The sequence below is a fragment of the Telopea speciosissima genome, chromosome 4, assembly GCF_018873765.1.
Source record: "Telopea speciosissima isolate NSW1024214 ecotype Mountain lineage chromosome 4, Tspe_v1, whole genome shotgun sequence".
Taxonomy (NCBI): Eukaryota; Viridiplantae; Streptophyta; class Magnoliopsida; order Proteales; family Proteaceae; genus Telopea; species Telopea speciosissima.
The window spans coordinates 4794578-4818721 of NC_057919.1; the positions used below are offsets into that span (position 1 = coordinate 4794578).

General features: G+C 40.0%; 1 protein-coding gene across 1 annotated transcript in view; it reads right to left on the minus strand.

Moving 5' to 3' along the window:
• The window catches only part of LOC122660599 (BEACH domain-containing protein B-like), a 146960-nt gene that overhangs the window by 121581 nt on the left and 1235 nt on the right, over positions 1 to 24144 (minus strand). Inside the window, exons 3-4 of the mRNA XM_043855976.1 lie at positions 8144 to 8207; positions 2199 to 2433 (exon numbers count right to left, since the gene is read on the minus strand). Of these exons, the coding sequence (XP_043711911.1) occupies positions 2199 to 2433; positions 8144 to 8207 (299 nt within the window). The remainder of the gene's footprint in view (positions 1 to 2198; positions 2434 to 8143; positions 8208 to 24144) is intronic.

Here is a 24144-nt window from a genome sequence, read left to right on the forward strand (position 1 = left end):
TTGGTAACCTACTTCTGTTTGTATTTCTGGCCATTGAAGTTTATTCTCAGATTTGACTGCTTATCTTCCCTACCTAAGTCTGAGTTTCTCGCCTGGGTTTATTGGAGTTTGAGGACTATTATTGGAACTGTTACCTTCCGTATACAGTCTTACTTTAACATAGTTGCTTGGAGGACAAGTAGCTAGTAGTTTCTAATTATCTAATCAGATACTTAGCCCATTAAGGCTTAAGCTAAGTAGTCATTTCTCTTTTATTTACTTTCTATGTTTAAGAGTTAATATTTTGTGTAATGAATTGTTACCATTATAAATAAAAGAGAAGGGGAGAAGCCTCCCACGATTTTGGCTAAAGAACATTGTCTTCTACTTTGAAGCAACAGTTCCTATGGTGAAGCAGCAGCAACCAATGTTTAGAATCCCTGAAGAGGTGGGTGGTGAAGCCTAACCTAGGTCCTGGTGGTGAAGTCAGATCATATACCTTTTTCCCTACCTTCTTTCTCATTTCTTTGTTCCAACTCTCATCCTTTCTGTCAGATTTTGCAGCAGGGTAAACCGTGGCCATTCTCTAGGAGTTTTCACTTTATTTTGAATCTGATATAATTGTTTTATCACCTCTCCTTTGTTATTAAGTTTTTGCAGGTTTCCAGTACAGAAAACTCTCCTATAGTTTCTGTTCATCCCAGTTTTTCTTTTGTTTTAGGTTGTCTCTTGACAGGCCACAATACCTAGGGTTGAGCTAGCTTCTTTCTCTTTTTTTCCCATCCCTTGATGTTTTAACCATTGATGTCTCTGTTACATACTGATTGCAGGTCTGAGTTCACTGTTCTGCTGTGCTTCTAATTTCTGGCTGTAGGGCATTAAATTAATATTCTAGTCAATCCAGCCCTTGGATTGATCTTTTCTTATAATATTTTCTTCCTATTAAATTATATGTGACCTTAATTTGAGGAACATCGGACCCACCAATTTGGAGTTAATTCTGTTTTCTTTAGTTGCGTCTGTTATTCTTAAGTTTCTATTTTCTGCTATACTTCGTTACAGCAGATCCAACCATTGGATCAGTTTGTTCATTGGAGGGATTAACCATCCTAGTAAGGGGTTTAATTGATCCAAATCTCAGCCCATTCTAACCGTTGGATTCTGATTTATTTGACTCTCTCTATTCTGCCATATTGTGTACTTGAATTGTTGGGTTTCTGTCTTGTGGGTATTGTGTTCTTTTAATCTTATCTTATCTACCCTATAACACATCAGAGAAACAACTTGGGCCAAAGCCCAAACTTATCAATAACAAACCAAAATGAAAAGACTAGGCCCAAAGCCCGGACCTACACAATAAAATTCCATACCCCCAACCCCCCCCCCCCAACACACACACAAAAAAAAATTAGAGGGAGGATCTTGAGGCTGATCCAATATTGCCATGTAGGGGCAAGGTTGCCACAGAGACCAACTACTTCCTTGGCCCTACAAGGCAATATTGGATCGGTCTCAAGATCCTTCCTTCAATTTTCTCTACTACCTGACCCCCTGTATATTACAGTCAGGTAACCATGCTCTTAACTGTGTTGCTGATGTAGCCAAATAAAATCTTCACTTGTAGGCTAAAATTGATTTCCTCTCTATACCCACTGGAGCATTCTGCCTGTACAATTCATTGGCACCTCGCTCAAACTCAATATTTCTACGAGACAGGTCCAAAGTAATTGTCTCAATAGGAAGAGCACTTCATCTCTAAAAGGATGGAGATCATCTAAATCTTGGAAAACCTATGTAGTTGCCACAAAGACCAACTACTTCACAACAAATACACACAGGTAATAGCCCAGATGCTCTCAAACCCATATACTGTGTGTTACCAAATTAACTCAGTGACCAAACTACAAGAAAAAATATACAACCCCAATCAAGAAGAGGTCATCCAAATATAGGACCTAAGCTCTCTTATCAAACTTATATTCTAAAATCTTAAAGATCTCTTCTTCCAGCATTTTAAGAATTATCTGGCATCATATGAAGATTCAAAGCGTTTACTCAACAGAAGATCAAAGAGTAACAAGCTAGAGGTGCAAAACTAATTTGGCTAGGATGTGTACAACTAGCAAGTGTGCATAGGGGTGTGCATGTGTATATCACAAGGGTAACCTTGATAAGAAGAAATTAGCAAACGAAGAATAGAATATAACAGCTTCACTTACATTCAGTGACAAAATAACTCAATTGTGCAACCTCTTGAATCAGGGTAAGGATGATTTCAGCAGGATGACCATCTGAACAGCCAACAATTATGTCATCAAAGCTCGACGAATGCTCCTCAAGCTGTAGGGTAGTTGAAGAAACTGCCAGCAACTGACAAGAATGCACAGGTCCCCAGTTCTTGTAAGTAAGTAGGAACTGCTTGATGAAGACATAAAACAACTTCCTCTTTTCCACCTACAAATTTACCCTGAAATTAGACTAATAGGAAAATTTTGAAGAGATCAACCAGATAAGATAAATTACAGCTACAGTCATTATAGCAACTAGGCAAGCACCAATTTTTATACATAACTCCAACATGGAAAGATAATATTCAACTAGAAGTCAAAGTTTAAGCATCATACCACCAGGGGGGGGGGGTAAGGCTTCATCTTAAATTCATGCAAATCAGTTACTCTCAATACGATATTATAAATAGTTAAGTATAAAGAAGCAAAAGGAAAAAGAGGAGCTTCACCCCCAAAATATAACCCTTACAGTTACATGAATGCAGTGTTTCTTTTGGAAGATTCCAGAGAATTTCATTGCAGATATAACAACAAAAACAACCATAACCTTATCCCAACAAAATGGGGTCGGCTACATGGATCCGAAGAGGCTGCAACAGTAATAGAAATAGGAGAAGTAGAAGGGAGTAAAAAGTAAAAAAAGTTTGGAGTAAAAGGAAGTAAAAAGATAAAATAAAGTTACTAAAGGAAAAAGTCTAAGCAGCAGTCAAAGCAGCATCCCAAGAACATCCCCCTATAAGGGGTCGGCTACACGGGTCCTTGTTCTCCAAACAACTCTATCCGCGGTCATACTAGGGTCGAGCCCTACCACATGCATATCTTTTCTTACTACTTCTCCAATAGTCATTTTAGGCCTGCCCCTACTTCTTTTAGCTCCTTCGGACTGAATCTGGTCACTCCTCCTTACTGATGCATCCATGGGTCTCCATTGGACATGACAATACCACCTCAAGTGACTCTCACGGAGCTTGTCTTGGATTGGTGCAACTCCCAATTCGGTTCTAATACAATCATTCCTTACTTTATCTCTCCTAGTCTTGCCGCACATCCTCCTCAACATCCTCATCTCCGCTACACTCATCTTATCTATATTATTTTTCTTAACGGCCCAACATTCCGCCCCATATATCATCGCTAGTCTTATTACTGTCCTATAAAATTTCCCCTTAAGCTTACTAGGCATGCGTTTGTCGCATAAAACTCCTGATGCACCTCTCTACCTCATCCATCCTACTTTAATTCTATGTGAAACATCATCCTCTATATCACCCTCATTGTTAATGGTTGACCCCAGGAATCTAAAGTATTCACTTGGTAGTATCTCTTGCGCCTCAAGCTTCACCACATCATCACCTCTCCTGGTTTGACTGAAGTTACACATCATATATTCTGTCTTTGTTTTGCTTAACTTAAAACCTCTCGATTCCAAGCAAGATCTCCATAACTCTAGCTTGGCGTTAATCCCCTTCACTGTCTCGTCTATCAAAACAATATCATCAGCGAAAAGCATACACCAAGGGACCTCATCTTGGATATGCCTGGTTAAATCATCCATGATGAGTACAAACAAATAAGTGCTTAGAGCTGATCCTTGGTGTAACCCAATTGTAATTGGGAATTCACTGTCACCACACCCTCATACATGTCCTTCATTATATCCACATAGTTACTTGAGCTCCTTCTCTTCCCTAATACATGCCAAATGAGCTCTCTAGGAACTCTATCACAGGCCTTTTCTATTTCGATAAAGACCTAGAGGTTCCTTTTGTAAGCTCTAAAAATTTCCATAAGCCTCCTTAGAAGGTAAATAGCTTCAGTTGTGAATCTCTCTGGCATAAAACCAAGATATATTAGTTTCTTTTCTTAGGTGTGCTTTAATGATTTTCTACCATAACTTCATGGTATGACTCATTAGTTTAATGCCTCTATAGTTATTGCAATTCTGGATATCACCTTTGTTCGTATAAATTGGAACTACAATGCTTCTCCTCCAATCATCTGGCATTTTCTTTGTACTCAAAATCTTATTAAACAGCTTGGTTAGCCAAGCTATCCCCCGTACTCCTAAGCTCTTCCACACTTCAATTGGGAACTCATCCGGTCCTGGGGTTTTGGCTACCCTCATCTTTCGTAGGGCCTCTTTAACTTCGGCCTCGCTAACTTGTTGTAGAAGTCCATGACAAATGTTGCCTTCAGGGCTATTATTCTCAACTTCTGAATCCATTCTATCAGTCAAGGTAGCTTCGTTAAGTAGATTGTAAAAATACTCACCCCATCTCTCCAAAATGTCCGCATTCCGTAATAGCACTCTACCATCCTCGCTTTTAATGCATCTAACATGGTCCAAATCTCTACTCTTCCTTTCCCTTATCTTAGCTGTCTGATAGATCAAATTTTCCCCTTCCTTAGTATTAAGTTTTTCATAAAGGTCATCATATTTCTTCGCTCTTGCTTTCCCCACAATCTTCCGAGCTTCTTTTCTGGTCGCATAGTATCTCACTTCATCCTCTTCCTCGTCAGTCCTTTGCCAGGTCTTAAAACAAACTTTCTTAGTTCTAATGGCTGCTTGGACCTCGTCATCCCACCACCAAGTCTCCCCAGGGCCCATACGCATACCCTTGGAAACCCCTAGAACTTCCTTAGCAACCTTCTTAATACAATTTGCCATCTCAATCCACATCTCGTTGGTATCACCCTCAAAATCCCTCCTTCCTTGTAAAACCACTTTATCGGTAAATGACTCTAGGAGAGTTCCTTGTAGTCGCCCCCCATCTTATCTTACATTGCCTCACACTGAGGTACATATCCAAGACCACCAGTCTATGTGGGGCAGTTAAGGTCTCTCTTGGTATAACCTTACAATCCTTACATAATAATTTGTCCGATCTTCTAGTAAGGAAGAAATCTATTCCAGATATAACAGAGAGATTAATAATGAAAAGCTAAGGGAAAAGAAATGTTTTCCACTTTTCCAAGACATAAAACAGCTTTCTGAAGAAGAGCTGCTGACTGAATCTCAACTACATGCAACAAAAATTTTTCTATGGCTAACAAAAGTATGAAAAGGAAAGAGGAAGAAGGACAAAGGCCATAGGCAAGGACCAAAGAACCCAAACCTCCATGCCTACCATCAGCAACAACAAAAAATTGACAGACTTTTGCAGACCCCCTAAAGTGTGAAACAAAAGAAACAAACCTAGCCACCCTTGAACTCAACACCTTACAATAGAACGCTTCATCTACTAACCCATCAAGACAGCCCAATTACCCCTCCTTTCCAGGAGCATTCAAAACCGAGACAAAGACTCAGAAATACAATAATGTGCCAGAAGTTACTTGTTTACTACACCGAACAGACTATCACATCCATATGCTCCGAATGACAACTCACATGGTCAGGCACATGTATATCAACAATAAAAATTTCAATGAACCCCAGATCATTAGTGGAAATTCCTAGATCATATCAATTTCGTTATGCTGGGTAGAACCCTGCTCCTAATGACTTTGCTCTTATATCTTTGTACTCTTCTTCAAGCTCTGATCTGCATCACTTTATCTCCCTCCTATCAGGCCTTTGCTTCCTCTTTGTCATCTGTGTCAATTCCAGGGGATTGGAAGGAAACTATCAACGATCCAAAGTGGAAGGCTGCCATGATAGAAGAGATGCAGGCCTTGGATAAAAATAGTACTCGGGAACTCACTCCTCACCCTGTAGGGAAGAAATTAGTGGGATGCAAATGGGTATTCACAGTCAAGCAGCGAGCAGATGGCACTGTTGAAAGGTACAAGGCACGCCTGGTTGCGAAAGATTTCACCCAAACTTATGGGATTGATTACCAAGAAACGTTCGCCCCTGCAGCAAAAATGAGCACAGTAAGGGCTCCCTTATCCTGTGCTGCCAATTTGGGTTAGAATCTTCAACAATTAGATGTCAAGAATGCTTTTTTGAATGGAGATCTTGAGGAAGAAGTTTACATGGATCTTCCTCCTGGTTTTTCCTTCCCTTCTGCTATTGGCCATGTCTGCCAAATTGAAGAAATCCCTACATGTTCTCAAGAAATCCCTATATGGTCTCAAGCAATCCCTATATCTCATGAAATCTATTTTAACTCAAAAACATGTTAGCCTCGGTCACCAAAAACTCCAAGCATCACCCTTGATCTCACAAAAAGTGGAAAATTACATGAGCACTTGGTCATAACAGGCACTTTCAAACCCACAGCCACACCATGATGGCATTATTCTTTTGAAAAATTGAAAATGTTTCTTTGATCTCACACCCCGAACCAGTCAGCTTGTATTACACCTATCCGTAATCCATGAAACTAAACCTCTTTTTTCAATTAACCTATTACTCTTTGATTATCTATTTAAATTCTACATCTCAACAGCCATGTTCTTCTTGTTTTTTCTGTTCTTATCCATCTTTGCTTTATTTTATCTTCTTCGATTGTATGTCTCTCATATATTTTTTAAGTTATTCTTTTGTTGCCAATTAAAAAAGAAAAAAGTAGCTATTCCTGTAATCTAAACTTCCTGACCTGACCATTTAGAAATTATAACCCCAGAAGAACTTAATTGGCTATATCAGTAAAAAGGATACAGAGGAAGGGAAAGAAATTCAATAGATACTGCACAAAACATTATGGCATATCTTATATCAGAGGGAATTACAAAAGTATAAAAAAAATAGCTGTGATGACAAGCATCATCACACCAAATTATTGATGAAGATGAGAAACATTGATGTAAATAGGAGGAAGAGAAGAAAGGTCCAGCCAGCGCCATTGAGCCCAACCCAGTCAACCAGTCAGCCAGTCCCATCAAGCCCAGCTTTTGGTCCGGGCCAGATTTAGGCCCATTACTATGTTTTAATTAGTCTTGCTTGGGACGCCTTATTAGTTTCTATTTTATGTTAGATCGCAATCTATTGTAATTAGGTAGGACCCTTTTCCACCTACTACTTTAGGTAGTTTCTAATTTGAGTTGTATCTAGAAGTTAGATCTTAGACTAAGATTAGTTTCCATTTTTATTTTTTCTGTTTTGTTGGGGATTCCTTCTCCATGCAAAGGGGGAACCCTAATTGCCGTTATTATTTATTAATAATAAATAGGGGCTGCTACACACACCCCACAATTTTTGAACTTAAGAAAATATTGGCTTTTGTGTGCCTTTGCTGTGAGCGACAGTTTACATGGTGAGATTCATGCAACAGTGGTGTAAATTGTAATGCCATTAGGATTACTGAGAGACTGACCTAGGCCATACGTGACAGGCCATGGAGATATCTCCTTCTACATCCCCTCTTCTCTATTCAGTCTTCTTTCTATTTTCCCTTTGATTTCTGTATCGATACTCATCTTGATGAATTTTATTGCTTCAGTTCAATGTCCCACTGAGGCATCTAGTTGCTGGTGTACACAAGGTCGACCAGAAGTTGAATCCAGACCTGCCCTTACTTGTTCAAGCCTGTGGTTTCTATTTTCTACCATTATTGGACTCTAACAATGAGGTTCAGACATCTCTACATCTGGCCGTGGGATTGTTGTGAGATTTGAAGTGTTTAAGAGGTATCAAGAATGCAGTTCAGACAGTCTAATGTATTTAACTAAGTTCATAAAATCATGAACTATTATGGAAAATGCTAATGATATCTAGGAGGTAGACAGAAAAGAAAGATTTGTCTGGAACTAATACTACCATGGAAAACAAAGCAACATAAGATAAGATTTCACCATTAAACTATAAATTTATTATCTAGAAATTAAGCTTGGTTTAGATTCTTAAGGGAAAAAAAATGGAAAGATTCACCTACTAAAACAAAGTTTACAACATAGAGAACCAGCATAACTAAATGTACCGCCATGAATACCTTATCAATGGCAGCCTCATGTCTCCCCCAAAGCGTGTTCAGAATTGCCTCATCACCAACTTCACTGTAAAAGAAAAGAAAATATGAAAGCTGTAAGGAAAATTTGATAGTCATGATTAAATAAATTTATTGAAAAATAAAAAAGGAGAAAGATTCTGCAGTAAACAAGGATGTCTACCTAAGTTCCCATTATACGGTACTTACTTTGTTTTAATCAGCAATGAAGAAATATATTAAAAATACGAAGAAAGACAAGAATGACAAAAAAAAACACAGGAAATAATGCCCAAGAGGCAAGAGCGCACCGTCCTGAGGTGACACCAACCACTGTCACCAAGACCTACTACACAGAGTGAAGCAAGACCCACCAAAGCATACCCCAACCATAGTTGTCAATACATCGCCTAGGCAATGCTTGGCAACAAGGCATTTTTTCAAAGGCTAGGCGTGCCCTCGCGTTATTTTTGCACAAAAGACAGCCGCCTTTGTCTCCAAGGCATCGCCTTGGCCCCCTAGTGAATTGCTTCAACTGCAAGTTTGCCTTGGTCTCCTTTTTTTTTTTTTATGTTGTAATGTTGTATATATTGATGCTTTCTATAACCTTTTGATGGGTTGTGCATATTAGTTAGGTACACTGTCATGCATGATAGCATGCATGTTTATTAAAATAAAAAAAAAAGAGAGAGAGAGAAAGAAGAGGGGAATAGAAGATCGAAGAGGTGGAATCGAGAGCTCTGGATTGTGAGGCTGAGAACCCTTCTCTGCTTCCTTGAGACAGCCGACGGCAATGGAGCAAGTGTGCGACCCGAAGTCTGGGGTTCTTTTTGTGTGGATTCACAGTATAATGAGTAGATTCTCCTTGGCCAAGTGAGTGGATTCCCTACGTCTTGAAGTGGTTCTGAACTATACTGTCGTTGTTGTGCTTGTAGACCCTGTCCTGTAATTCTCAGTCCTGCAAATTATCAATTAGCCTTCAAACTTCACCCACAAACCCTGATCATCCATTCTTCTTATACCAGTTCATTAAACCATCATTACAACCCTGATTTCATACCCATCTTGCTACCCTGCCCTGTTTAGCTGCAAGCCAGGCTAGCCAGCTTTATCTCCAACCCACCCTGCGGCTGACTTTAGTTTAGCCTAAGACTTTGACCACCAATAGGTCGTTTCTAGTCCGGCACTCAAATGGAGTTTCAAACCCAGCAAACCTCTAGTTTGTGAGATATCAGTTTTCTCCAACCGTACCCTATCCCTGCCCTGATCCCAATTCTTCTTCAAATCATTGATGCTATACCATCAAGCATGTGATACTTTCTGTAAATGCTATAATCTTTCTGTGGTTCAATTTTTTGGAAGTTAAAGACCAAGTTAATGCTCCGAAGATCCTTCTTTCAGAAGCTTAGGGATTTGGGGCCAAAATCTATATATTATGCCTTGGTCGCCTAGGCACCTGGCCAGTGCCTTGCGTCACCTTCATCACCGTGACAACTATGCACCCAACAGCAATTCTACATAATCCCCCCCAGGTCTCTACCACAGAGCCAACATATTATATAAACCAACAAACATATGCAATTTAGGTTTGTCCAGAAAAAGGATCATGTCCCCTTCAAATACACCCCATTTCTGAAAATCAATAATACTGGAGGAAGTGAGGAACATTCCTCCTGATATTGTTCTACAAGCTTCCTCAGGTCCATCTGTTAGCTAAAACCTAAATTCATCTGTATCTCCAACATTCCATATCTGAATTCAATCACCTTATAACAAAGGGTTACTTGGTTCAATTGGGAATCTTCACACCGCTTTGACCAATAAGACCATGTTCCTCCCTCTTCAGATGCCTACACCAAAGCCATCCTTCTTTTCAAAGGCAAACAATCTCTAGTTCTCTACACTTGATAAAGAAAATTTTGTGTCCCTACTTTTTAACATATTCAACTTCAAACCTGAAAATTCTCTCAAAGAGCCTCACTGATTATTATTCTTACTCTTCTTATTACTTTATTGTTGTCGTTGCTATTGTTATCTTGTATTAATACTAATACATATAACAATCAAATATATCTAAAAATAAAAACATTATATCACTAATAACAATACCTTCTTCTTTTTCTTTCTTTTTTTTTTTTTTTGGGGGGGGGGGGGGTGTAAGACAAATGAAGAAAGTTCTTGTTATAAATTCTTTCTTTTGCTTTTTCTCGTTATGGTTTGAATAAATCAATTGAGAAACACATAAAACCCACAAGAAATCTGGGTTCTAGTCATTGCACAGAATGTCAGTATCCTCAAGAAATCTGAGCTCTAGTCAGTGTGCTGAATATTAGTATCCTCAACACTAGGCATATGGCAATCAACCAGTTGGAGGTCATACATAATAGCACACGAGTTATGGATACTGTCAAAGTCTGCACATTTGAGTGTCAGTGGAATATCATGCTATGTTGCATAAATTACAAAAGCAACATAATATGAGACAACCACCAGTATTACTAAGTACTAAAATCAGATAGAAGCTACAAACGAAGGAAAATTCCCTTTGTCAAATTCCTTCTGTCTTAATGCACCTATCTTGGTTAAGTTTAAGAAATCAATGAGAGAAGGATATTCAACAATGTTGGGTCGAATTGAGGCAACCTCATCTGAACAACAAAGTTGTTATCAGGTTCAAAATATGATTTCCCCGGAAGAGTAGTTCTTCTATTTAATTAACAAGCAAAAAGATCAAACCGTAGCGGTTTGAGTAACCAAATATAACTTCTTCCAACACCCCTAATGTAGTATTGGTTTGAATACTCAAGTCAGTAGCCAATAACAAGATTTAATTAGTGGAATCCATATTTAACATAAGTCATAGGCATATTAGGACTTAAAGTTTAACTATGTCATTGAGTTAGTTTCCCAGTCAGTTTAGGTTTATCTTATTAGTTAAGGATTGGGTTAGTCCTTTCCTTTTCAGTGTTTTGAATCTAATTTTGAGTAATTTATATAAGTTTGTAAGGGAGGCAAGCATTGTTCACAAATTTGATTAATGAAAAAGCTGTTGTTGCTGCTCTTCTTCTCCATTGAAGAATCTCTTGTGTTTGATCAAGAAACCCCTTGTGTATGATCAAGGAGATTAGTGTTTGATCCAATCGAACCACCTAGCGGTATAAAGCCCCGGTGTTATTTTATGTTGTTCCTGTTCTATTACTGCTACTGTTTAATGGCTTATCATTATTATTCTCAGATCCTAGCCATTAACAGGTAAGCTTTACTCTGAAATTTTCTGCAACTAGAACTCCATCTTCTAGAAGTTCATATGCGGCATTTTTTTTTGAGATTAAGCAAATCAGACATTAGATCATCTTGAGATTTGAATCACATGTTCATGAACCTAATGATGAACTTGATTCAGATGTGACCTAATTCTCACCATTGACAACAAACAACAAACAACAAACAACAACCATAACCTTATCCCAACTAAATGGGATCGGCTACACAGATCCGAAGAGGCCGTGACAGTAATAGAAGTAAGAGAAGTAGAGAGAGTACAAAAGTAAAAAGGAGTAAAAGGAAGTTTTAATTTTTAAAAAAAAAAAAAAGAGAAAATAAAGTTACTAAAGGAAAAAGTCTAAGCAGTAGTCAAAACAGCATCCCAGGAACATCCTCCTACAAGGCTACACGGGTCCTTGTCCTCCAGACAACTCTATCTGTGGTCATTCAATGCTAATTCTAACCATTGAATCTTAAGATATTTCATATTTCCTATTCTGCCCCTACCCTCCATTAGAGCTACTGTTTAGGCCATCCCATATCTGAATCCTACTCTGATTTCATGAATCGTTTAGGCTACTGAGTTTAGATTTTTTCATGTCTGAAATCAGCAACCTAGTTTCAACCTTCAAACCCTAATTTCAGTCCCTAAATTACTGTCTTACCCCTTTTCCGATCACCACCAGGAATCACCCATATTTTCTGATCTAACCATCCAATTGAGGTCAGATTTTCAGTAAATCTTCCCATCCCTATTCCCTACACTTAAATTGAACCACATAGAACCGGTTCAATTGAACCAACCCAAAACAACTTAAAAATAAACTAAGAAACAAACTAGCTAATCCCGAATGCAACCTTATTACCCGTACTTTAGGCCCATAAAAGTGGCCTATTACATTGAAAACCCTATTGGACCAAATGCCCAACATGTATACAACCCAACCTAGACTTATTCCTAATCAAACATGGTACAAGATCTCGCCGAGATCTTGAAAAAAACTCTGTTCCGTGAAGTCTCGAGCATAGTTGTCAAGGCGTCACCTGGACGACGACTAGGCATCCAGGCGCCTTGGTCGACTAGGCGGGCACCTTAGACCCCTTGGTCACTTAGTGTCGGCTTGCTTTTTGGCCCTCTCCACCGCCCTGGGTCGCCTACACGCCTTGAAAACTATGGTCTCGCGACGCGACAGTAGGCAATACAGGATTTGTGCAATAGCTCGGTCAAGATCTCATGGTATATCTCGATCTCGATTAGACTCGGTCGAAAACCAAGCTATAAAAAGGCACCCTCTCAGCGAGATTTCGGCCTCAAATCGAAATCTCGCCTCTCGCTCTGCTATGAAGGAAAAACACTTGGAGGTGAGGGTTTTGGTGCTTTTTTATGGTAAATCTCACCTCAAATGAAGATTAAAGCTTGGAGATTCAAGATTGAAGCTTCAACATTACGAGAGGGGTTTGGTGCTTTTTTTCATAGATTCATGATCAATACTTGTTTGTTGACAATGTGGTTTTTATATGTAATACAATGTCCACCGACACTCATTTCATAGTCAACATACCCGTGTGGCACCTTGGACAACGCTTGACCAAAGCCAGCCTAGACCATTCAAGCCCTCATTATGATCAACCCATACGATTTCACGACAACTGTTAGAACAATGCTAGTCGAGGCTCACTCGACAATCCTGGGAATTCTTTACCTCACTCAACCACTCCGAGATTCTTCACTGCTCACCCAACCTGTCACATGTCCCTCGTCGTGTAGCCCAAGCTGGAACTACACCAAGCCAACCATCATGACTATGTTCAAGCAGTAATACAACCCCACTCGAACAGCACAGCACATACCGAAGGCTTGCAACACCTACGACATACTCGCCCATGCGATGCCACCACTGTCGCCCATCTTTGGCTAGTACCTAGCTCCACACAGACACGCCTAAGCAAGACCAACACTAGGCCAAGCTAAGGACCGGCACATCCGCATGCTAGACACGGGATAGCCCACTCGCTCCTACTCACGTGCCACTATCGCATAGGATATGCTAGTGACACATAAATAGGAACCTCTGCTCCGCTCGCCCGTGGTCCTCATCAGTAACCAAACCTACAAAGGAAACACCCATCGCCCACTTCGGTGGTATCCACCCATGGAATACCTGTACTGTTGTGCATGCAAGGCCAAGCCAACCTCGCATACAGTGCCTTGCCAGTGACAACCTTGTTGATGCTTGTGGCTTGCCACGATGCCATGCTAGGAGCCATGACACCAAGGGGGATGAGGCACACCACCCCTCCTCAAGGTAGCTCTTATGCTTTTCATGGATTTCCAGAAGGAGACATGACACCCCTCGCAAAAACATACTGATGGATAACGAAACATTACGAGGCAAGTGACTCCCGCTCCAAGCAACGCCATGCTCACTCCAAGCCCCACTCCAAGCCACCCTTCAAGCTACCATGCACACCCATGTGCGCCAACCAATGTGCCACAGCCATGCCAAGCAAGATATCTGTGACAATATGGCCACTGAAACCCACCGCTTAGTCAAGACAGGAAAAAATACACCAACTCGCCGACATAACACACTCCACTCATAGATAACTACACACCCCCTCTTATGTAACCTATTACAACTCCCCTACACTACCCATGCATGCATTACAACAGTCGTACATATTTACTAATACATAACCCGTAACATCCCTCCCCCCTTAGATTGGGTCATGTCCTTAAGGCCCAAATATGGGAATTGCTTCATGATATCTTCGAGCTCTTCCCACATTTCTTCTGCTGGAGATAAGCCGCTCCAATGAATGAGGACTTCTTGCTTTCCCCTGTACTCGTTGATTGAGAACGGCTTGTAGATGAGGCATTAAAACTTCACCTTGTACCAAAGGTAAGGTACATTGAACCTAGACGCCACCTCCAAGCTTTTTCTTCAAAAATGAAACATGGAAGATGGGATATATGCAAGAGTCCTTCGGTAACTCCAATTTGTAAGCTACGGGTCCAACATTTTTGAGGATTTGAATGGGCCATAAAACCTGGGAGACAATTTGAGATTACACCTTATTGACATCGTCATTTGCCGATATGGCTGGAGTTTCAAATAAACCCAGTCTTCTTCATTAAAACTCCTCGCAATGGCGTCAATCATATATCTTCTTCATTCTATCTTGGTCCTCCTTGAGAATAATAGGCAACTCCCTGATTCTTTGATGCAGATACATCACCAAAAGATGCTTATTTTGATGGGATAAGTCTAGGATTAGATTATATACATGTTGGGCCTTTGGTCCCATGGGTTTTCAATGTAATAGGTCACTTTATAGACCTAAAGTAGGGGTAAATAGGTTACATACGGGATTAGCTTCTATACTTAGTTTATTTTCATGTTTTAGTAGTTCACTCCCATAAGCTGGACCATCCCAGGATTGTTTAACCATATGTAAAAATGGATCATGAGACAGCCACATTTAATGAAATTTAAAACTATCCTAAACTGAGAAGCTTCAAAATTGATGAGAAGAGGGGCATGGTCAGAAGAGAGCCTTGCCAAATGCTGCACTTTTAGGTTGTTCAGTGAGTTCACCCACACGGGAATAGCTTCCATACTTAGCTTATTTTCATGTTTTAGTGTTTTAAATCGAACTAGTCCAAAACTAGTTTGAACCAGTGGTTCAATTTAAGTGACTTGAGTCACTTTTATTTGCTTTCATTATAAGTTGGGTCCACACCTCTCCACGAATTTTGAGAGAGGCTGTGAAGTGTAATTAGAGTCAGCTAGGAGCTTTTACACTCCTAGGCTGATTAGGAATATGGCCTATGGCCACTATAAATAAAACAATTCGGTGAGGGGCTATTCTCACCTCTGAATTTTTTTTAAATTGCTATTGTTGCTCTGCAACTTTGTTTCTTCTTTGAAGATTTGCTTTGTGTTTGATCAAAGCTGGTGGGATTGGTGTTTGATCCAATCGACACCTTGCGGTGTGAAGCCTGGGTGGTTCTTTTGAAGCTCCTTTCTAGTTTTTTGTCCAAGATCTGATTTTTATTCAAGTCTCAACTTTCAAGTTTCTGTCCAAGACTCAATCTTTATTCAAGTTCTTCCAATAAAAAAGCTGCTGTGATGTAGATCAAAACTTAAAGAAGAAGAGGCCAAAACATTGTTCACGTTACTGTTCACATGAACAGTATCACAGCCCCTTCGTGTGAATATTACTAGAAGATTATGGGGGCAGAATAGTCTTTTATTTATTAGAGATTCAAGTCTTTTAAGTGAAGAGCATATTTGTCTCTTTGGGCCTAAAGTATTTAAAGGTTGCTGGTTAGAATCGATGGAGCTTTATTCTAAAGTAGGGACCACCAATTAAAGGAGCTCGCAGCATCACTCATCACTCATCACTCAAGATGGGCCCACAAGAGGCAATGCATCGGCTGGAGATTTAAAGGATTCTTTTGAAGACTGGAAGATTATATCTAGTTTCTATTTTTGAGTCAATCCTAGTTACTATTTTCTTAGTTTTTATTTTCAAGTGTAGTTTCTAATTTTCAGTTAGTAGTTTCTATTATTTCTTGTAACTTGAGGTGCCAGCATAGCCCTCTATATATTATGTAAAGGATGTAGAAGCCTCCCCACGGTTTGAATTAAGAGTTAAGATTGCTTATGCAAGTTTTATTGTCCCAATTGTGAGGATGAAGGGCAGAGGGCCTGGCTGAGAGAGCCGAAACCTTGGGGCTTCTGAGATCCTGGCTGGTGAGAGCCAAATCCCCTTATCCCTAACCTTCTATTTTCCTATCCTCTTCTTCTCACTGGCTACTACACCCAACCGAACCATATTCCTGCTGCGTTTTGTGACTGCAACTGAGTGCAATCAACTGCTGTTGAAGACCAGAAGTGATTCCCAATCAAGCTCTTGACTGATTATTGCTGATCATCACCAAAGAAGGATCGAGGTGTACGGTGTACCCCTGCAGATCAGTTTTGTGTCCTGTTCCTCCTGCAACATCAAGCCACCTTTTCTTTGAAGCCTGAAGTTTGTTTCAGAAAGGCTTTTGAGGGTTGAACCAGACAAACAAGAAGCCCAGTCGACCCCAGTAGGATCCCCCGTGACTGACTGGATTGTCCTGCAGCCTTAACCTTCTAATGCATCACCAACTCAGATCTCCTCTGCTGGTCATTAGAACTGGACCAAATTTGCAGCCAAGCCTTCTACCATCAAGGCCTACACTCGGTTATCATTGGAGCCCAAGATCAGCACTGTTTTGGGATTTTCCCATAACCTTCTAATTTGGTGTTTCTCTTATATCTCCACATCCAACCATCACAATTGGACGAAATTTGGAGTCAAGGATCCTCTTACCAACCCCTAAACTCGATCCAAGTTTGATCTCCATCACATGGCAGGTTTGACCCCTAACACCTAAGTAACTAATTTTGGTTTGATTGCTATTTTGATGTTCTGCTGCAACCTGTGATCAATCCTACTGTAGAGTGGTTCTTAGCTGAACCTCTTCTACATTATGCTGCCAATAACCTTCTGCCATTACAACTAAGTTTGTAACATTCCCCATCCCCCAATTCTTCTCATAACCCTCTACAGCCCCAACCCTAGCTTTCCCTTTTGTTATTTTCTAGTTTCTCATACCCTAAATTCCCCACAGACCTAACCAGCCATCAAAACTTCATCAAACTTCAACCACAACACCCCCTGCCCATAAGAAGAACTCAATCTCCCTTGCTGCCCCTTCCAACCACTGAAACCCTAATTCCCCCCATCTCAATCAATTTCCAAAAACCCTAAAACTCCCACAGATCAAACCAACCATCAGAAATAGCCCAAACTTGGACCGAATCTCCCTCACACCCCTAGGGAAACTCCCAAGCCCCATCCCTAAATTCATATTCTAAACCCCAGATTTCCCACTTTTCCTCTTTTTCAAATCCCGAAACCCTAAACCTAAGTTGCTGCATATTCAAGTATTAATGCAAGACTAGAACCTGAATAGGTCTAATCCCAGGCAGGATCAAATAGAGAATCTCCAAAGAACAAGAAAGAGAGCAATGGGAACTAAAATCATATGAGGGAACCAAGAGAACAATGGAAACTCAAATGAGGGAACAATTTCCTTGGTTGAAATAACAAATAAAAACCCACAAGCTTGTAACCTGTTGAAGCAGCAATGATTTTGATGTACTTCAAGAAATCAATGTAACAATCTGTTGAAAAGAAATCCCAAAAGCTTGTAGCACTCTTGAACTCGATTTGACTAAAACTAGGGTTTAGAATCAAGAACCGATGGAAGGGGATGGGGAAAGGTGGGGTTGGCTATCTCAGCCTGGGCATCTCACCCATCCTATCTCAAGAGTTTCACAAAAGCTAAAGCCAATATTTCATTAATCAAATTCGTGTACAATGCTGGCCTCCCTTACAAACTTATATAGAAGACTCAAAAATAGACTTAGACACTAAAAAAGAAAGGCCTAACCCTATCCTTAACTAATAAGGTAACCTAAATTGACAAAGAAAATGAAATAATAAAGAAAACAGACTCAAAATAGGACTCTAACTAAACTAATGAACCAAATCCCGTTTCCTACTTTCTACTCCTATTTTAGGCTCATTAAATTGGCCAATTACAAAATAAACCCATGGGATCAAAGTCCCAATACATATATGACCCAATCCAAAGCTTATTTCCACTAAATTAAGCCCTAAGTGACTTATCTACATCAAGTTTACACACTTCCATCCATCAAAACATCTCAGGACCTTCACTGTTAAACTCCCCTACCTCAACTTGACATAACCCAATAACCCATACATCAAACCCTAACCCCAATTTCACCAAAAACCTAAATTTTGACCTAGCCGATTCATCTGTTCATAACAGATCCTGGTTTACTGGCTCCTAGTTGGTCTCCTACCAATCTAGGACTACATTATTCTTTTATCACGATCCAGCAATTGTTGCTCCATAGACTCAACCACGGTAGTGCCTAGAACATGGGAAAGTAGAATTGGAGGTGGACAGCCGTAAACCACTTCGAATGGAGTAGTTTTGATTAAGGAATACCAGCTTGTATTATGGGCAATACTCAGCCCAAGAAATCCATTTTCCGCACTCCTTAGGATTAGAGCTACAAAAACATCGCAAGTACATCTCCAAGATTTGATTCACCATTTAACTCTGCCCATCCATTTGTGGATGATAGGCCAAACTGTAATTGAAATGAAATCCATTGAGACAGAAAAGTGGCTTGTAAACGTTGGATCTTGAGCACATACAATAGTCTTTGGCATGCCATGTAATTTAAAAATGTGATCAAAGAAATGTTCTGCAACAGTCACAGCAGTATAAGGGTGAGAAAGGGAAATTAAGTGAGCATATTTGGATAAATGATCCACCACCACAAACACCACCAATTTACATTTAGACAATGGCCGTCCCTCCACAAAGTCCATAGAAATATCTTCCCAAATTCGTAGAGGTATAGGCAATGGTTGAAGTAAGCCGGCTGGGGAAGTTTTCTCTGAATTGTGGCGCTGAAATGTGTCACAAGTGGCTACGAAGAGCTTGATCCTATCACGCATACCCGGACAGAGAAAATTTGCTCTTATCCTTTGAAGGGACTTGTGGTAGCCTTCATGGGTGTTACTCTTCCCTTAAAGAAGATAATTCCATCCTTGATATCCCACGACCCCACTGCTTCTCCTTCTTTAATTCGGTTAGCCAACTCCACAAGATCCGGTTTACTTGCTACTTCTTCCTTAACCACCTCTACCCAATCAACTATGGGATGTGAAACCGCTTGTAATTCCCATTTCGTAATAACTTCTTCTCCCTTATCCTCATCACACCTTGACAATGCACCCACCATCACATTTTTTTCCTTATTTATATTCTACCAAAAAAATCGTAGGCCGCGAGTTCGTATAACCACTGTTGTTGCGCTGTTGATGTAATCTTCTAAGCCCAAAAATACTGGAGGCTTCTCTGGTCCGTCAATACTAGGAATTATTTTCCCAGAAGGTAAGAGTGCCACTTCTGTAAGGCTAAGACTAGAGCCAGCATTTCTTTCTTGTAAGTGGACAACAATAAGCTCTTCCCTTGTAATTTGTAACACCTAGATAAAAAATGCAATACATCTTTCTTGAATTAATACAGCCCCCAGTCCTATACCACTAGCATCGCATTCAACAATAAACCTGTTTGTGAAATATGGTAAAGCTAGTACCAGTGCTGTATTCATCGCCTCTTTCAACTTCTGGAAAGCTCCCACAGCAGCAGGAGTACATTGGAATGAATCCTACTTTAACATGTTGGTGAGTGGACCGGCTATCTTGCCATAATCTTGAGTAAATTTTCGGTATTAACAAGTTAAAACCAAGGAAACCTCTTAATGCCTTAAGATTTTTTGGTTGAGGCCAACTTATCATTGAAAAGACCTTGTTCGGTTTTACCTCCACTCCATCATGTGATATAATATGGCCAAGATAGTAGACCTTAAAAAAAAAGAGGGCGTACCCAGTGCACGAGGCTCCCGCCACTACGGGGTTTGGGGACATGGTTTAAAGTATCGCACCGTCTCATCTCGTCTCGGCCAATATTTATGGGTATCGGAGGGTAACGATACGATACATACAACTCTTTTTTTGTGAAAAAAATGGTATCGATCAATATCGCATTGTATCGGCCGATACGATACGATACTCTTGATACGATTGATTTAGGGGTTGAAAAAAATTAAAGGATTGGTACATAATGCATTGCATCGGCCGATACAATGCGATACATTGCAATACGCACATTAAAAGGCACATGTGACTCCAGAATCGTGATTCTAGAAACTAGAAAGCATCGACACCTTGACTGACAAGTTTTCACCCAAAACTCCAATTTTGTGACATCTTCTTTCAAATTTCATGCTTGGGGCTTTGATTCCTTGCTAAAAAATGAATCAAATCAAGGAAACAAACTGCACTTTGGTTGAATCAACGAAACAAACTGCAACATTGCTTATTTATATTGTTTTTTGCTCCAAAAGTGTATTTCTATGAGTATCTTGACCATTTCAATGCGTATCTGTAGCATGCAATATGTATCTCCGATACGATACATCTCTTAAAAACACCCCACAATATGATAAGCGATACCGTTACTTTAAACCTTGGCTGGGAAGGGTCATAATGTACGCAGCCTTACCCCTGCTTTCGCAAAGAGGTTGTTTCTAGATTCGAATCCGTGACCACTTGGTCACAATGGAGCAACCGTAACCGTTGCACTAAGGCCCGCCCTCCCAAGATAGTAGACCTTGTCTTGACCAAATCGACACTTTTTTTGTGACAAACAACTAGTTAGATCCTAAGATAGATAATATTATCTACAAGTACCTAAAATGCTCCTCCCATGATGTGTTAATGTGTTATACACTAAAATGTCATCAAAGAAGACTCGGATGAACTTTCTCAAATAATTTTGAAATACCTTGTTCATCAGTGATTGGAAAGTTGATAAAGCATTGGTGAGTCCAAATGGCATCACAAAGAACTCATAATGGCCATGGTGTGTCCAGAAGGCTGTATTTTCCGTGCCCTTTGATAATACTCAAATCTGATGGTAGCTAGACTGTAAATCCATATTAAAAAATACACGTGTTCCGTGTAGCTCATCCAATAATTCATCAATTATTGGGATAGGAAATCGGACCTTGATGGTAATTTTGTTTAAGGGCACGATAATCAACACACATATGCCATGACCCATCATGCTTCTTAACTAAAATTACACGTTAAGAATAAAGACTGCAACTGGGTTGAATCACCCCTATTTTGAGCATATCGGCTACTAGCTTTTCAATTTCTCTATTTTGATAATGTAGATGCCGATAAGCCTTAGAACACATTGGACGATTTCTAAGTTCCAAGGAAATTTTATGGTCATGAGAACGTGGTAGAGGCATGGAACTAAAACTCACGAGATCTCGCTTGAGATCTCGGTTTTTTCAAAGGTCGAGACGAGATGGCAGCCGAGTTAAAAAATTACAATATCTCAGTCAATTCGAGATCTCGACCTGACCCAGATTTCGACCCATTTTGCCTTTTAAAAGTTCCAGAACTCGCGAGTTCTCTGTCGAGTTCCAGATTTTGGCCATTTTTCTCCCCTGTGAGCTGTTGCTGCCGCATTTTGCCGCCGGATTTCAGCATACAACCTGCCGGAGAATTGATTCAACTACAAACTTGAAGGATTTGCATCCTATTTGTGATTCATCATCTCAAATTTGAAGAATTTTTAAAGGTAAACAATTTTTCCCCAAATCTATTTTTTTCAAAAAAAATTGTTCAAACCTTGGTAGATTCATGTCAAATTAATATATGTTACAAAACTTTGGACGATCTATCACTTGATGGAGTCCAAATTTTTTTCTTTTTTTTTATTATATTTTCTGCAAAAATAAATGATTTTTTTTTTTTTTGAAGTATCAATGGATCTCACACCTCATGGCAACCGGCTCTTCTATACCCTAGGATAGGGGGCATGGCATATGTTGATGACAACACAACACTATGACATGGGAAGACTATGTGGCACGAGTTGGGACTGAAGGCATTAATCAATCACATTTTATGTAACATTGTTAAACAAATTGATGTATTGTACACTTTAACATTTCTAATGCTTATTTAAGTTGTTTTACATTAATTGAATGCTTTGGTTGCTTTATATTACTAAATTATGTGTAGAGTAGGGTATTTTAGTACGTCATCGCCTACCAACCTAGAGTCCAAAGTGAAACTCCTATTTGGACTTTGTTTTTGCAAAATCTAATAGTGTCATTGTATTTAGATGACCTAAAATAGGTTGAGTACCAAGTTTCAGACCCAAACTAGGTCTAAAACCCACCGAAACCAACCTTCGAGTTGGAAAAAAAAAATACCCCAACTCGACCGAGATCTCGCGAGATCTCGAGCCAACTCGGTTTTTTCCAATGTCGAAACCCGAGTTTTAGTTCCTTGGGTGGAGGTAGTCCTTTTGGTTCTTCAAACACATCTTGAAAGTCCACCAACAATTGTTGCAGCTGTGCCGGTGGAGCCTTATCCGAAATTGAAGGAAGAGGAGCCCCCCATCGCATAAAACTGCAGTAGCATTCCATGTTGACTACTCCTAACTTCTTGCTGAAGTTGTTGGCCTCCTATCATCTTATCAACAAAATTCATAACCCCCTTAAGAGTTGCTTCTTTTCCATCCATTTTGAATGTCATTGACACCTTGGCAAAGTCCCATAAAATGGGACCAAGAGTCCATAGCCATTGGGCACCAAGGACTATTTCATAACCATGTAATGGAAGTAAATATGCTTGAACTGATACTCATTCAAGATTTAATTTCACATTAAAGAACTTACCAGCACTAGGGGCTTTCTCTCCTGAAGCCACGGTCGCCTCAAATTGGCTTCCTATCTTTGGGGATATTCCCACCTTTTATGCTTGTAGTTCGCTGATGAAATTGTGGGTGCTGCCCGTATCCACCAAAATTGTGACTGCCACCTGGTCAACATTCCTTTTACATGCATGGTTTTAGGAGTTTAAAAACCACAAATTGCATACAAGGAAATCTCAGGCACCTCTTGATTTCCGGCTGGAACGTCCTCCTCTTGTACAGTTATTTCTATCCTCTTCATCTTCATAGTCCCCTTCAATCAAAAATAACTTCTTATAGCGGTGACCTGGCACAAATCTTTAATTGCAATTGTAACACAACCCTTTTGAACACCTCTCTTGTATTTCAGAAGAAGTAAATCTTCAAACAGGAAGAGTTGAATTCCGAGTAATCGGTTCTTTGCTTGGGAGAGGAATTATTTTATTGTCAACTGATCTACTCAATATCCTGAGATAGTGTGTGGACTTCATAGAGCTGTGCTAAACCAATCACCGCTGAGAGTGTCGAAGGTCAGCCAGCAAGAACATCCGCCTTGAGATTATCTTTCAATCCACTGACGAAGCAACTAATTTGTCGTCCGGGTGAGAGATAACCCACTTTGGCTAAGAGTTCGAATTGCAATTGATAATCACGGATGCTACCAACTTGTTGTAATTTGGCCAGTTCACCGGGAAAAAAATTTCTTGGAATTGGGTAGGCCCAAAGCGAACATGTACCCCCTCACAGAGCAACTACCAATTTAAATCTTCTCCTCCTTGCTTGAATAGTTGGAACCACACTTGGGCAGCTCCTTCGAGGTGGAATGAACCAAGGGTGACTTGCTCCTCTTCTAGAGTTTAGTGAAATTGGAAGAACTGCTCCACTCTACAAATCCAACTGGTGGTGTCCTCGTTGTTGTTGAAGCGTGGATAACCAAGTTAACAAGCTTAGGTGCTAAGGACTGCTGCGACGTAGTTGGCAGGGAACTTTGGCCTTGGAAGGGAGGTTGACCTCTCGGATTCTAAGTAGACGCCCTTGAGTTCACGCTGATTTCAAATTTGGCTTTGGATGGAGTAAACAATCTCTCAAACAACTCGTTAAGTTTAGTGAGAATTTACTGATGTCCGTCAAGTTTCGGAAGGATTTGTTGTTGTCTACATTCGGCGTGCTTACTTCCCTTTCCAATTTTTCCACCCTTTGATCCATTGCCAAGCCCTTATACCAAGCTAGTACGTACGAAGGAGATTCATTCTATGTCTTGACGTATCTATCTTGGTTAAGCAAAGAAATCAATGGAAGAAGGATATTCAACAATGTT